The 15304-nt window shown below is 38.6% G+C and overlaps 1 protein-coding gene across 1 annotated transcript in view; it reads right to left on the reverse strand.

Moving 5' to 3' along the window:
- The window catches only part of LOC138279109 (mucin-22-like), a 386267-nt gene that overhangs the window by 275504 nt on the left and 95459 nt on the right, over positions 1 to 15304 (reverse strand). Inside the window, exons 12-13 of the mRNA XM_069219373.1 lie at positions 12193 to 12273; positions 1943 to 2023 (exon numbers count right to left, since the gene is read on the reverse strand). Of these exons, the coding sequence (XP_069075474.1) occupies positions 1943 to 2023; positions 12193 to 12273 (162 nt within the window). The remainder of the gene's footprint in view (positions 1 to 1942; positions 2024 to 12192; positions 12274 to 15304) is intronic.

A 15304-nucleotide genomic window follows, 5' to 3' on the forward strand; every position in this document is an offset into this window, starting at 1 on the left:
TTAATTGATGGCTTCAATTCCCTGTTGTCCAAACGAAAGTCCTATACTAGTACTAAATGCTCAGCTTTAGTTGAGCAGAATTGTGTATATTTAGTACACTTTTTAAGTTCATAGACATGGGCCTTTTCATGAGGCGTGAGGCATGGCTAAAGTCTTTTAACTTGAAAGGCATGAGCTAAACAAAGTAACTGACCAACTGCTCGATGACAAGACCTCTCTTCGATCCATCCTGGAAGAAATTGCTCAAGCAGTACAACTAAAACACAGACAGCCAAATGGAGGACCACCATCCAGAAGTAGTCATCTGAATGACAGAATCATAGCATTCCTTTTGGTTGTCCAGTGCTTTCTAGTCCTGAAAGGAGAGGCATTCTTCTTCAAACTACATCACTACGTACTTCCTCTGTAGCAATTCCTTTGATGATGGCCTTAGTGATTGTACCTCATCTGCCTATAGACCAGACATTTTATTTCATATATTTCTACCTACGTTTCACACGTTTACAAATAAAACTTTAGCTTACTTTAAAAGTCAAATGCTCCATTTAAACCAGTTTTATAATAGCTAATCTATGTCACCGGATCCATTTGCTCATCCTAATTCGCATGAAGAAATCCAGCAAGGTGAAACTCCATCTTCCAGTCTTTCTACAGGTCATTTATTTTTAAGAATGTCAGGTCTTTCTTTGTTGTTCTACATTTGTAAGTTCAGTTAACCAGTTGCTTCATTTAATTGTAGTTGTCTGTGAAAAAATATTTTGTTCTTACTTTAATTGTATACATAAATATTAGACATGTTAAGCTGTGTAGACACCTGATACATAACATGCTTAATGTTTCTGCCTCTGAAGTCCATTGTCTGGTGAATTGCTATATCAAAAGTAATTTTTTTCTTTTGTAATGCCCCTACAATTTCTGTATTATATTTCAAATAAAATGACTTTTTAGGTTTTCTAAACTCTACCACACATCTCTTTCTAACCCACCTCCCTTTTTAGGATGAGCATAGCAGCGCGGAAGCGCTGCTTTTTTCTATGCATTGTTATCTGTTTGTACTTTTATCCGCACCCCGCTCTCACGCCCATTACTATCGCTCATTCATGGGCTTGCCCTACAAAAATCCTTTGTTATCATTGGTAAATGTTACACGTTTGTCCCTCCTTGGGGCGCTTTGGTTACAGCCTTTGACATCGACCCATTAACATGGCAGATTGCACTTTTGCTGGTATGTTTGATTGCAAGGAAACTTGTTTTTCCTTTTTTGTGTCTCCTTCATGCTCATGGTGTGAGGCTTTGAATCGGGTCGCACCTGTGAAATTGAATTACATTTCATTTTCAATATATGTGGCAAGAAAAGTCCAGTTAGGGGTTTACAATAATAACAGCTCTAACTCGAGCAAATGAGAGACCTATTGCTTTGCAAATGCTTGTTTTTAAATAGAGTCTGTTTTCCTTAAAGAAAAACAGGATGTATTTCAACAAAAAAATGAAAAGTTTTCTTTTCATTTTTTAAGAGTAGGCACTGGTCTGTGTACATTCTGCGTGCTCTAAAAAAATGTTGGTGCCCCCATTGACAAAGGGAAAGAGGTCCCCTGGGGGCCCCTTCCAATTTGTGCATTGTTTACTCCTAATTAAAATGTTTGGTAAAATGTGAATGTTTTGCTGCCGTATTCTCGGTCTCATAACATTCGCAAATACCAATGAGAGTGGGTATTTGGAATGGACACTCATCACACACCCCATCCTAATACGGAATCGCAAACCCTATTGTGCAAGTCAGTAAAAAGTTACTGATTCGCAAAATAGGGTTAGTACATTTAGAAAGGCTTTTTTAGCAGTAGAAAATAACCCAATATGCCATTTGTGACTGCCAAATTCTTTCATAGATGTTTCCCTCAGTTATCAATAAATCATTCAGCAGAAATAAAGACACAAAGTGTACCTGTTGTCTCAGAATGTGTGCTGCTTGTGGTAGTCGCAGGTGTTGTGGTGCCTGCTGTGGTTGCTGCTGTAGTGCTCATTCCTGTTAAAAACAGATACACAGATTGTCAGTGGTGCAAGTACTGATACTAACTACCGCTCCTTGTAACATTATAATTGTTGAAATAAGTAATAACGCCAATGAGGGAGACAAAAGCGAAACCTCCCACGCCGACCCATGAAAGAGTAAGTCTCATGGGTGAGACAGGCACCTCTAAAGTGACACGTCAATACATTTTTTAATTTTGAATGTCATTAGGATACATAGACCTTTGACTCTGTTTATGACACACACATCTAGGCGCATTGCTCCCCTCTTCAGGCCTTCACTGGTCATCTTGCTGTTGCTTAGCAACTGGTACTGATGAGGAGAAACTTTGCTCAGACAGTGGTAATGAGTAAAAATGAGAAAATAATGTAGTAATACTAGCATAAATATGTTATGCTGCATAATGTGTCTTCTCTTGCTGTATAATTTAGTCAACCCTACCACACAATTTCATCAACCCATGCTCCATCTTTCCAATAAACCCTTCCTTTAGCAAGGGCAGCTATTTTTAATATGATGACAGACCGTGACATAACCGATTCTTGAAGCCACTGTCAAGTCCTACCTCTAAAGTCCACATCTCCCTTTTAAATGATGAAGCCATTGAGCTCAGTGGTTAAATGTGAGGAACCCTTTTGACTCAATTGTGGGTGGTGGCCCACTAGTACATCTATAGCAAAATTACCATAAACAGTTGGGTCCTAAACTTTTGTAAAATGTAGACATCCTAAGAGGAGATTAGAGACCGGACCCCGTTACCTCTGGTTCTTCTGGATAGCACCAGTGACTACATTGGATAGTTGATTTGTGCTTTGAAATATTTTGTGGCACCCCTTTAAATTTCTTAGGTACCTGACAGTCAGTAGCTTACATTTCTCCCATCCTTTCAAAGATTACTTGTTGATAGAGCCTTGCAAAAAACAGTGCAGAAATTGCACACTTGAAAGTTGTGATGCTGTGGACTGTGGTATTCCAGGGTTTCAACCTGCTGAATAGGGTTAACCCACTGATCGCAAGAAAGATCTCAGTTCTGAGCTGTGCATTGTTACAATTAGCAGTTTTTGACTGAAGTATTGTTTCCAGTCTTAACCTGGTGAAAATCATGCCGAGAAACAGTGCAATTTGCAATAAGTTTAGAATTATGATTGGGGCACAAATGGTTGTTTTTACCCAAATAGGGATTTGCAAAGTGTCTGAATGACGTGAGTATTTGTTGATGGTGAATCCCCTGCTCTTTGAATAAATAAGGTCGTTTCTTCTTTCTTCAAAGGCAATAAGCCATCCAAGGGAATGTTTTTTAAAATAGCCCTTGGAAACATACCAGTATAGTTGTTTCTCACTGAGGCACATCATAGTGATCCCTGCTAGTAATGCACAGGTGCCGGCACTTAATTGATGGCTTCAATTCCCTGTTGTCCACCGAAAGTCTTACACTAGTACTAAATGCTCAGCTTTAGTTGAGCAGAATTGTGTATATTTAGTAAAATTTTTAAGTTCATGGACATGGGCCTTTTCATGAGTCATGAGGCATGGCTAAAGTCTTTTAACTTGAAAGGCATGAGCTAGACAAAGTAACTGACCAACTGCTCGATGACAAGACCTCTCCTCTATCCATCCTGGAAGAAATTGCTCAAGCAGTACAACTAAAACACAGACAGCCAAATGGAGGACCACCATCCAGAAGTAGACATCTGAATCACATAATCATAGCATTCCTTTTGGTTGTCCAGTGCTTTCTAGTCCTGAAAGGAGAGGCATTCTTCTTCAAACTACATCACTACGTACTTCCTCTGTAGCAATTCCTTTAATGATGGCCTTAGTGATTGTACCTCAACTACCTTTAAACCAGGCATTTTATTTCATATATTTCTACCTATGTTTCACATGTTTACAAATAAAACTTTAGCTTACTTTAAACGTCAAATGCTCCTTTTAAGCGTTTTTTATAATAGCTAATCTATGTCACCGGATCCATTTGCACATCCTAATTCGCATGAAGAAATCCAGAAAGGTGAAACTACATCTTCCAGTCTTTCTACAGGTCATTTATTTTTAAGAATGTCAGGTCTTTCTTTCTTGTTCTACATTTGTAAGTTCAGTTAACCAGTTGCTTCATTTAATTGTAGTTCTCTGTGAAAAAATATTTTGTTCATATTTTAATTTTATACATAAATATTAGACATGTTAAGCTGTGTAGACACCTGATACATAACATGCTTAATGTTTCTGCCTCTGAAGTCCATTGTCTGGGAATTGCTATATCAAAAGTCATTTTGTTCTTTTGCAATGCCCCTACAATTTCTGTAGTATATTTCAAATAAAACGACTTTTTAGGTTTTCTAAACTCTACCACACATCTCTTTCTAACCCACCTCCCTTTTTAGGTTGAGCATAACAGCGCAGAAGCGCTGCTTTTTTCTATGCGATGTTATCTGTTTGTACTTTTAACCGCACCCCGCCCTCACGCCCATTACTATCGCTCATTCATGGGCTTGCCCTACAAAAATCCTTTGTTATCATTGGTAAATGTTACACGTTTGTCCCTTCTTGGAGTGCTTTGGTTACCACCTTTGACATCTACCCATAAACATGGCTAATTGCACTTTTGCTGGTATGTTTGATTGCAAGCAAACTTGTTTTTCCTTTTTTGTATCTCCTTCATGCTCATTGTGTGGGGCTTTGAATCGGGTCGCATGTGTGAAATTGAATTACGTTTCATTTTCAATATTTGTGGCAAGAAAAGTCCAGTTAGGGGTTCACAATAATAACAGCTCTAACTCGAGCAAATGTGAGACCTATTGCATTGCAAATGCTTGTTTTTAAATAGAGTCTGTTTTCCTTAAAGAAAAACAGGATGTATTTCAACAAAAAAATGAAAAGTTTTCTTTTAATTTTTTAAGAGTAGGCACTTGTCTGTGTATATTCGGCGTGCTCTGAAAAAATGTTGGTGCCCCCATTGACAAAGGGGAAGGGGTCCCCTGGGGGCCACTTCCAATTTGTGCATTGTTTACTCCTAATTAAATTTTAGGGTAAAATGCGAATGTTTTGCAACCGTATTCTCGGTCTCATAACATTCGCAAATACCAATGAGAGTGGTTATTAGGAATGGACACTCATCACACACCCCATCCTAATACGGAATCGCAAACCCTATTGTGCACGTCAGTAAAAGGTTACCGATTCGCAAAATACGGTTAGTACATGTAGAAAGGCTTTTTTAGCAGTAGAAAATAACCCAATATGCCATTTGTGAATGCTAAATTCTTTCATAGATGTGTCCCTCAGTTACCAATAAATCATTCAGCAGAAAAAAAGACACAAAGTGTACCTGTTGTCTCAGAATGTGTGCTGCTTGTGGTAGTCGCAGGTGTTGTGGTGCCTGCGGTGGTTGCTGCTGTAGTGCTCATTCCTGTTAAAAACAGATACACAGATTGTCAGTGGTGCAAGTACTGATACTAACTACCTTTCCGTGTAACATTATAATTGTTGAAATAAGTAATAACGCCCATGAGGTAGACAAAAGTGAAACCTCCCAAACCGACCCATGAAATAGTAAGTCTCATGGGTGAGACAGGCACCTCTAAAGTAACACGTCAATAAATGTTTAAATCTTGAATGTCATTAGTATACATAGACCTTTGACTCTGTTTATGACACACACCTCTAGGCACATAGGTCCCCTCTTCAGGCCTTCACTGGTCATCTTGCTGTTGCTTAGCAACTAGTACTCATGAGGAGAAACTTTGCTCAGACAGTGGTAATGAGTAAAAATAAGAAAATAATGTGGTAATACTATCATAAATATGTTATGCCGCATAATTTGTCTTCTCTTGCTGTATATTTTAGTCAACCCTACCACACAATTTCATCAACCAATGCTCCATCTTTCCAATAAACCATTCCTTTAGCAAGGGCAGCTATTTTGAATATGATGATAGACCGCGAAGTAACCCATTCTTGAAGCCACTGTCAAGTCCTACCTCTAAAGTCTACATCTCCCTTTTAAATGATGAAGCCATTGAGCTCAGAGGTTAAATGTGAGGAACCCTTTTGACTCAATTGTGGGTGGTGGCCCACTAGTACATCAATAGCAAAATTACCATAAACAGTTGGGTCCTAAACTTCTGTAAAATTTAGAAATCCTAAGAGGACTTTGGAGACCTGAACCCTTTTACCTCTGGTTCTTCTGGATAGCACCAGTCACTACATTGGGTAGTTGATTTGTGCTTTGAAATATTTTGTGGCACCCCTTTACATTTCTTAGGTACCGGACAGTCAGTAGTTTACATTTTTTCCATCCTTTCAAAGATTACTTGTTGATAGAGCCTTGCACAAAACAGTGCAGAAATTGCACACTTGAAAGTTGTGATGCTGTGGACTGTGGTATTCCAGGGTTTCAACCTGCTAAATAGGGTTAACCCACTGATCGCAAGAAAGATCTCAGTTCTGAGCTGTGCATTGTTGCAATTAGCAGTGTTTGACTGAAGTATTGTTTCCAGTCTTAACCTGGTGAAAATCATGCAGAGAAACAGTGCAATTTGCAATAAGTTTAGAATTATGATTGGGGCACAAATGGTTGTTTTCACCCAAATAGGGATTTGCTAAGTGTCTGAATGACCTGAGTATTTGTTGATGGTGAATCCCCTGCTCTCTGAATAAATAAGGTAGTTTCTTCTTTCTTCAAAGGCAATAAGCCATCCAAGGGAAAGGTTTTTAAATAGCCCTTGAAAACATACCAGTATAGTTGTTTCTCACTGAGGCACATCATTGTGATCCCTGCTAGTAATGCACAGGTGCCGGCACTTAATTGATGGCTTCAATTCCCTGTTGTCCACTGAAAGTCCTATACTAGTACTAAATTCTCAGCTTTACTTGAGCAGAATTGTGTATATTTAGTAAAATTTTTAAGTTCATGGACATGGGTCTTTTCATGAGGCGTGAGGCATGGCTAAAGTCTTTTAATTCGAAAGGCATGAGCTAGACAAAGGAACTGACCAGCTGCTCGATGACAAGACCTCTCTTCAATCCATCCTGGAAGAAATTGCTCAAGCAGTACAACTAAAACACAGACAGCCAAATGGAGGACCACCATCTAGAAGAAGTCATCTGAATCACAGAATCATAGCATTCCTTTTGGTTGTCCAGTGCTTTCTAGTCCTGAAAGGAGAGGCGTTCTTCTTCAAACGACATCACTACGTACTTCCTCTGTAGCAATTCATTTGAAGATGGCCTTAGTGATTGTACCTCAACTGCCTATCGACCAGACATTTTATTTCATATATTTCTACCTACGTTTCACACGTTTACAAATACAACTTTAGCTTACTTTAGACATCAAATGCTCCATTTAAGCCAGTTTTATAATAGCTAATCTAAGTCACCAGATCCATTTGCTCATCCTAATTCGCATGAAGAAATCCAGCAAGGTGAAACTACATCTTCCAGTTTTCTACAGGTCATTTATTTTTAAGAATGTCAGATCTTTCTTTCTTGTTCCACATTTGTAAGTTCAGTTAACCAGTTGCTTCACTTAATTGTAGTTCTCTGTGAAAAAATAGTTTGTTCTTATTTTAATTTTATACATAAATATTAGACATGTTAAGCTGTGTAGACACCTGATACATAACATGCTTAATGTTTCTGCCTCTGAAGTCCATTGTCTGGTGAATTGCTATATCAAAAGTTATTTTTTTCTTTTGTAATGCCCCTACAATTTTTGTAGTATATTTCAAATAAAATGACTTTTTAGGTTTTCTAAACTCTATCACACATCTCTTTCTAACCCACCTCCCTTTTTAGGATGAGCATAACAGCACGGAAGCGCTGCTTTTTTCTACGCGTTGTTATCTGTTTGCACTTTTATCCACACCCCACCCTCACACCCATTACTATCGCTCGTTCATGGGCTTGCCCTACAAACATCCTTTGTTATCATTGTTAAATGTTTCACGTTTGTCCCTCCTTGGGGCGCTTTGGTTACTACCTTTGACATCGACCCTGTTACATGGCTAATTGCACTTTTGCTGGTATGTTTGATTGCAAGCAAACTTGTTTTTCCTTTTGTGTGTCTCCTTCATGCTCATGGTGTGAGGCTTTGAATCGCGTCGCATGTGTGAAATTGGATTACTTTTCATTTTCAATATATGTGGCAAGAAAAGTCCAGCTAGGGGTTTACAGTAATAATAGCTCTAACTCGAGCAAATGTGAGACCTATTGCATTGCAAATGCTTGTTTATAAATAGAGTCTGTTTTCCTTAAAGAAAAACAGGATGTATTTGAACAACAAAAAACATGAAAAGTTTTCTTTTAATTTTTTAAGAGTAGACACTAGTCTGTGTACATTCTGCGTGCTCTGAAAAAATGTTGGTGCCCCATTGACAAAGGGGAAGGGGTCCCCTGGGGGTCCCTTCCAATTTGTGCATTGTTTACTCCTAATTAATTTTTTTGGTAAAATGCGAATGTTTTGCAACCGTATTCTCAGTCTCATAACATTCGCAAATACCAATGAGAGTGGGTATTAGGAATTGACACTCATCACACACCCCATTCTAATACGGAATCGCAAACCCTATTGTGCAAGTCAGTAAAAGGTTACTGATTCGCAAAATAGGGTTAGTACATGTAGAAAGGCTTTTTTAGCAGTAGAAAATAACCGAATATGCCATTTGTGACTGCTAAATTCTTTCATACGTGTCCCTCAGTTACCAATAAATCATTCAGCAGAAATAAAGACACAAAGTGTACCTGTTGTCTCAGGATGTGTGCTGCTTGTGGAAGTCGCAGGTGTTGTGGTGCCTGCGGTGGTTGCTTCTGTAGTGCTCATTCCTGTTAAAAACAGATACACAGATTGTCAGTGGTGCAAGTACTGATTCTAAACACCTCTCCTTGTAACATTATAATTGTTGAAATAAGTAATAACGCCCATGAGTTAGACAAAAGCGAAACCTCCTAAACCGACCCATGAAAGAGTAAGTCTCATGGGTGAGACAGGCACCTCTAAAGTAACACATCAATATACTTTAAAATCTTGAATGTCATTAGGATACATAGACCTTTCACTCCGTTTATGACACACACTTCTAGGCGCATAGCTCCGCTCTTCAGGCATTCACTGGTCATCTTGCTGTTGCTTAGCAGCTGGTACTCATGAGGAGAAACTTTGCTCAGACAGTGGTAATGAGTAAAAATGAGAAAATAATGTAGTAATACTAGCATAAATATGTTATGCTGCATAATTTGTCTTCTCTTGCTATATAATTTAGTCAACCCTACCACACAATTTCATCAACCAATGCTCCATCTATCCAATAAACCCTTCCTTTAGCAAGGGCAGTTATTTTTAATATGATGACAGACCGCGAAGTAACCCATTCTTGAAGCCAATGTCAAGTCCTACCTCTAAAGTCTACATCTCCCTTTTAAATGATGAAGCCATTGAGCTCAGAGGTTAAATGTGAGGAACCCTTTTGACTCAATTGTGGGTGGTGGCCCACTAGTACATCAATAGCAAAATTACCATAACAGTGGGGTCCTAAAGTTCTGTAAAATTTAGAAATCCTAAGAGGACTTTAGAGACCGGACCCCTTTTACCTCTGGTTCTTCTGGATAGCACCAGTCACTACATTGGGTAGTTGATTTGTGCTTTGAAATATTTTGTGGCACCCCTTTACATTTCTTAGGTACCGGACAGTCAGTAGTTTACATTTTTTCCATCCTTTTCAAAGATTACTTGTTGATAGAGCCTTGCACAAAACAGTGCAGAAATTGCACACTTGAAAGTTGTGATGCTGTGGACTGTCGTATTCCAGGGTTTCAACCTGCTATATAGGGTTAACCCACTGATCGCAAGAAAGATCTCAGTTCTGAGCTGTGCATGGTTACAATTAGCAGAGTTTGACTGAAGTATTGTTTCCAGTCTTAACCTGGTGAAAATCATGCCGAGAAACAGTGCAATTTGCAATAAGTTTAGAATTATGATTGGGGCACAAATGGTTGTTTTCACCCAAATAGGGATTTGCAAAGTGTCTGAATTACCTGAGTATTTGTTGATGGTGAATCCCCTGCTCTTTGAATAAATAAGGTAGTTTCTTCTTTCTTCAAAGGCAATAAGCCATCCAAGGGAAAGTTTTTTAAATAGCCCTTGAAAACATACCAGTATAGTTGTTTCTCACTGAGGCACATCATTGTGATCCCTGCTAGTAATGCACAGGTGCCGGCAGTTAATTGATGGCTTCAATTCCCTGTTGTCCACCGAAAGTCCTACACTAGTACTAAATGCTCAGCTTTAGTTGAGCAGAATTGTGTATATTTAGTACAATTTTTAAGTTCATGGACATGGGCCTTTTCATGAGGCGTGAGGCATGGCTAACGTCTTTTAACTTGAAAGGCATGAGCTAGACAAAGTAACTGACCAAGTGCTCGATGACAAGACCTCTCTTCGATCCATCCTGGAAGAAATTGCTCAAGCAGTACAACTAAAACACAGACAGCCAAATGGAGGACCACCATCCAGAAGTAGACATCTGAATCACAGAATCATAGCATTCCTTTTGGTTGTCCAGTGCTTTCTAGTCCTGAAAGGAGAGGCATTCTTCTTCAAACTACATCACTACGTACCTCCTCTGTAGCAATTCATTTGATGATGGCCTTAGTGATTGTATCTCAACTGCCTATAGACCAGACATTTTATTTCATATATTTCTACCTACGTTTCACACGTTTACAAATACAACTTTAGCTTACTTTAAACATCAAATGCTCCATTTAAGCCAGTTTTATAATAGCTAATCTATGTCACCAGATCCATTTGCTCATCCTAATTCGCATGAAGAAATCCAGCAAGGTGAAACTACATCTTCCAGTCTTTCTACAGGTCATTTATTTTTAAGAATGTCAGATCTTTCTTTCTTGTTTCACATTTGTAAGTTCAGTTAACCAGTTGCTTCACTTAATTGTAGTTCTCTGTGAAAAAATAGTTTGTTCTTATTTTAATTTTATACATAAATATTAGACATGTTAAGCTGTGTAGACACCTGATACATAACATGCTTAATGTTTCTGCCTCTGAAGTCCATTGTCTGGTGAATTGCTATATCAAAAGTTATTTTTTTCTTTTGTAATGCCCCTACAATTTTTGTAGTATATTTCAAATAAAATGACTTTTTAGGTTTTCTAAACTCTATCACACATCTCTTTCTAACCCACCTCCCTTTTTAGGATGAGCATAACAGCGCGGAAGCGCTGCTTTTTTCTACGCGTTGTTATCTGTTTGTACTTTTATCCACACCCCACCCTCACACCCATTACTATCGCTCGTTCATGGGCCTGCCCTACAAACATCCTTTGTTATCATTGTTAAATGTTTCACGTTTGTCCCTCCTTGGGGCGCTTTGGTTACTACCTTTGACATCGACCCTGTTACATGGCTAATTGCACTTTTGCTGGTATGTTTGATTGCAAGCAAACTTGTTTTTCCTTTTGTGTGTCTCCTTCATGCTCATGGTGTGAGGCTTTGAATCGGGTCGCATGTGTGAAATTGGATTACTTTTCATTTTCAATATATGTGGCAAGAAAAGTCCAGCTAGGGGTTTACAGTAATAACAGCTCTAACTCGAGCAAATGTGAGACCTATTGCATTGCAAATGCTTGTTTATAAATAGAGTCTGTTTTCCTTAAAGAAAAACAGAATGTATTTGAACAACAAAAAACATGAAAAGTTTTCTTTTAATTTTTTAAGAGTAGACACTAGTCTGTGTACATTCTGCGTGCTCTGAAAAAATGTTGGTGCCCCATTGACAAAGGGGAAGGGGTCCCCTGTGGGTCCCTTCCAATTTGTGCATTGTTTACTCCTAATTACATTTTTTGGTAAAATGCGAATGTTTTGCAACCGTATTCTCAGTCTCATAACATTCGCAAATACCAATGAGAGTGGGTATTAGGAATTGACACTCATCACACACCCCATTCTAATACGGAATCGCAAACCCTATTGTGCAACTCAGTAAAAGGTTACTGATTCGCAAAATAGGGTTAGTACGTGTAGAAAGGCTTTTTTAGCAGTAGAAAATAACCGAATATGCCATTTGTGACTGCTAAATTCTTTCATACATGTGTCCCTCAGTTACCAATAAATCATTCAGCAGAAATAAAGACACAAAGTGTACCTGTTGTCTCAGGATGTGTGCTGCTTGTGGAAGTCGCAGGTGTTGTGGTGCCTGCGGTGGTTGCTTCTGTAGTGCTCATTCCTGTTAAAAACAGATACACAAATTGTCAGTGGTGCAAGTACTGATTCTAACTACCTCTCCTTGTAACATTATAATTGTTGAAATAAGTAATAACGCCCATGAGTTAGACAAAAGCGAAACCTCCTAAACCGACCCATGAAAGAGTAAGTCTCATGGGTGAGACAGGCACCTCTAAAGTAACACATCAATATACTTTAAAATCTTGAATGTCATTAGGATACATAGACCTTTCACTCCGTTTATGACACACACCTCTAGGCGCATAGCTCCCTTCTTCAGGCCTTCACTGGTCATCTTGCTGTTGCTTAGCAGCTGGTACTCATGAGGAGAAACTTTGCTCAGACAGTGGTAATGAGTAAAAATGAGAAAATAATGTAGTAATACTAGCATAAATATGTTATGCTGCATAATTTGTCTTCTCTTGCTATATAATTTAGTCAACCCTACCACACAATTTCATCAACCCATGCTCCATCTATCCAATAAACCCTTCCTTTAGCAAGGGCAGTTATTTTTAATATGATGACAGACCGCAAAGTAACCCATTCTTGAAGCCAATGTCAAGTCCTACCTCTAAAGTCTACATCTCCCTTTTAAATAATGAAGCCATTGAGCTCAGAGGTTAAATGTGAGGAACCCTTTTGACTCAATTGTGGGTGGTGGCCCACTAGTACATCAATAGCAAAATTACCATAACAGTGGGGTCCTAAACTTCTGTAAAATTTAGAAATCCTAAGAGGACTTTAGAGACCGGACCCCTTTTACCTCTGGTTCTTCTGGATAGCACCAGTCACTACATTGGGTAGTTGATTTGTGCTTTGAAATATTTTGTGGCACCCCTTTAAATTTCTTAGGTACCGGACAGTCAGTAGCTTACATTTTTTCCATCCTTTCAAAGATTACTTGTTGATAGAGCCTTGCACAAAACAGTGCAGAAATTGCACACTTGAAAGTTGTGATGCTGTGGACTGTGGTATTCCAGGGTTTCAACCTGCTAAATAGGGTTAACCCACTGATCGCAAGAAAGATCTCAGTTCTGAGCTGTGCATGGTTACAATTAGCAGAGTTTGACTGAAGTATTGTTTCCAGTCTTAACCTGGTGAAAATCATGCCGAGAAACAGTGCAATTTGCAATAAGTTTAGAATTATGATTGGGGCACAAATGGTTGTTTTTACCCAAATAGGGATTTGCAAAGTGTCTGAATGACGTAAGTATTTGTTGATGGTGAATCCCCTGCTCTTTGAATAAATAAGGTAGTTTCTTCTTTCTTCAAAGGCAATAAGCCATCCAAGGGAAAGTTTTTTTAAATAGCCCTTGGAAACATACCAGTATAGTTGTTTCTCACTGAGGCACATCATTGTGATCCCTGCTAGTAATGCACAGGCGCCGGCAGTTAATTGATGGCTTCAATTCCCTGTTGTCCACCGAAAGTCCTACACTAGTACTAAATGCTCAGCTTTAGTTGAGCAGAATTGTGTATATTTAGTACAATTTTTAAGTTCATGGACATGGGCCTTTTCATGAGGCGTGAGGCATGGCTAACGTCTTTTAACTTGAAAGGCATGAGCTAGACAAAGTAACTGACCAACTACTCGATGACAAGACCTCTCTTCGATCCATCCTGGAAGAAATTGCTCAAGCAGTACAACTAAAACACAGACAGCCAAATGGAGGACCACCATCCAGAAGTAGACATCTGAATCACAGAATCATAGCATTCCTTTTGGTTGTCCAGTGCTTTCTAGTCCTGAAAGGAGAGGCATTCTTCTTCAAACTACATCACTACGTACCTCCTCTGTAGCAATTCATTTGATGATGGCCTTAGTGGTTGTATCTCAACTGCCTATAGACCAGACATTTTATTTCATATATTTCTACCTACGTTTCACACGTTTACAAAAACAACTTTAGCTTACTTTAAACATCAAATGCTCCATTTAAGCCAGTTTTATAATAGCTAATCTATGTCACCAGATCCATTTGCTCATCCTAATTCGCATGAAGAAATCCAGCAAGGTGAAACTACATCTTACAGTCTTTCTACAGGTCATTTATTCTTAAGAATGTCAGATCTTTCTTTCTTGTTCTACATTTGTAAGTTCAGTTAACCAGTTGCTTCACTTAATTGTAGTTCTCTGTGAAAAAATATTTTGTTCTTATTTTAATTTTATACATAAATATTAGACATGTTAAGCTGTGTAGACACCTGATACATAACATGCTTAATGTTTCTGCCTCTGAAGTCCATTGTCTGGTGAATTGCTATATCAAAAGTTATTTTCTTCTTTTGTAAGGCCCCTACCATTTTTGTAGTATATTTCAAATAAAACGACTTTTTAGGTTTTCTAAACTGTATCACACATCTCTTTCTAACCCACCTCCCTTTCTAGGTTAGGCATAACAGCGCGGAAGTGCTGCTTTTTTCTACGCGTTGTTATCTGGTTGTACTTTTATCCATACCCCGCCCTCACGCCCATTACTATCGCTCGTTCATGGGCTTGCCCAACAAACATCCTTTGTTATCATTGTTAAATGTTTCACGTTTGTCCCTCCTTGGGGCGCTTTGGTTACTGCCTTTAACATCGACCCTGTTACATGGCTAATTGCACTTTTGCTGGTATGTTTGATTGCAAGCAAACTTGTTTTTCCTTTTGTGTGTCTCCTTCATGCTCATGGTGTGAGGCTTTGAATCGGGTTGCATGTGTGAAATTGGATTACTTTTCATTTTCAATATATGTGGCAAGAAAAGTCCAGTTAGGGGTTTACAATAATAACAGCTCTAACTCGAGCAAATGTGAGACCTATTGCATTGCAAATGCTTGTTTATAAATAGAGTCTGTTTTCCTTAAAGAAAAATAGGATGTATTTCAACAAAAAACATGAAAAGTTTTCTTTTAATTTTTTCAGAGTAGACACTAGTCTGTGTACATTCTGCGTGCTCTGAAAAAATGTTGGTGCCCCATTGACAAAGGGGAAGGGGTCCCCTAGGGGTCCCTTCCAATTTTTGCATTGTTTACTCCTAATTAAATT

Source organism: Pleurodeles waltl, chromosome 2_2 (assembly GCF_031143425.1).
Source record: "Pleurodeles waltl isolate 20211129_DDA chromosome 2_2, aPleWal1.hap1.20221129, whole genome shotgun sequence".
Classification (NCBI taxonomy): Eukaryota; Metazoa; Chordata; class Amphibia; order Caudata; family Salamandridae; genus Pleurodeles; species Pleurodeles waltl.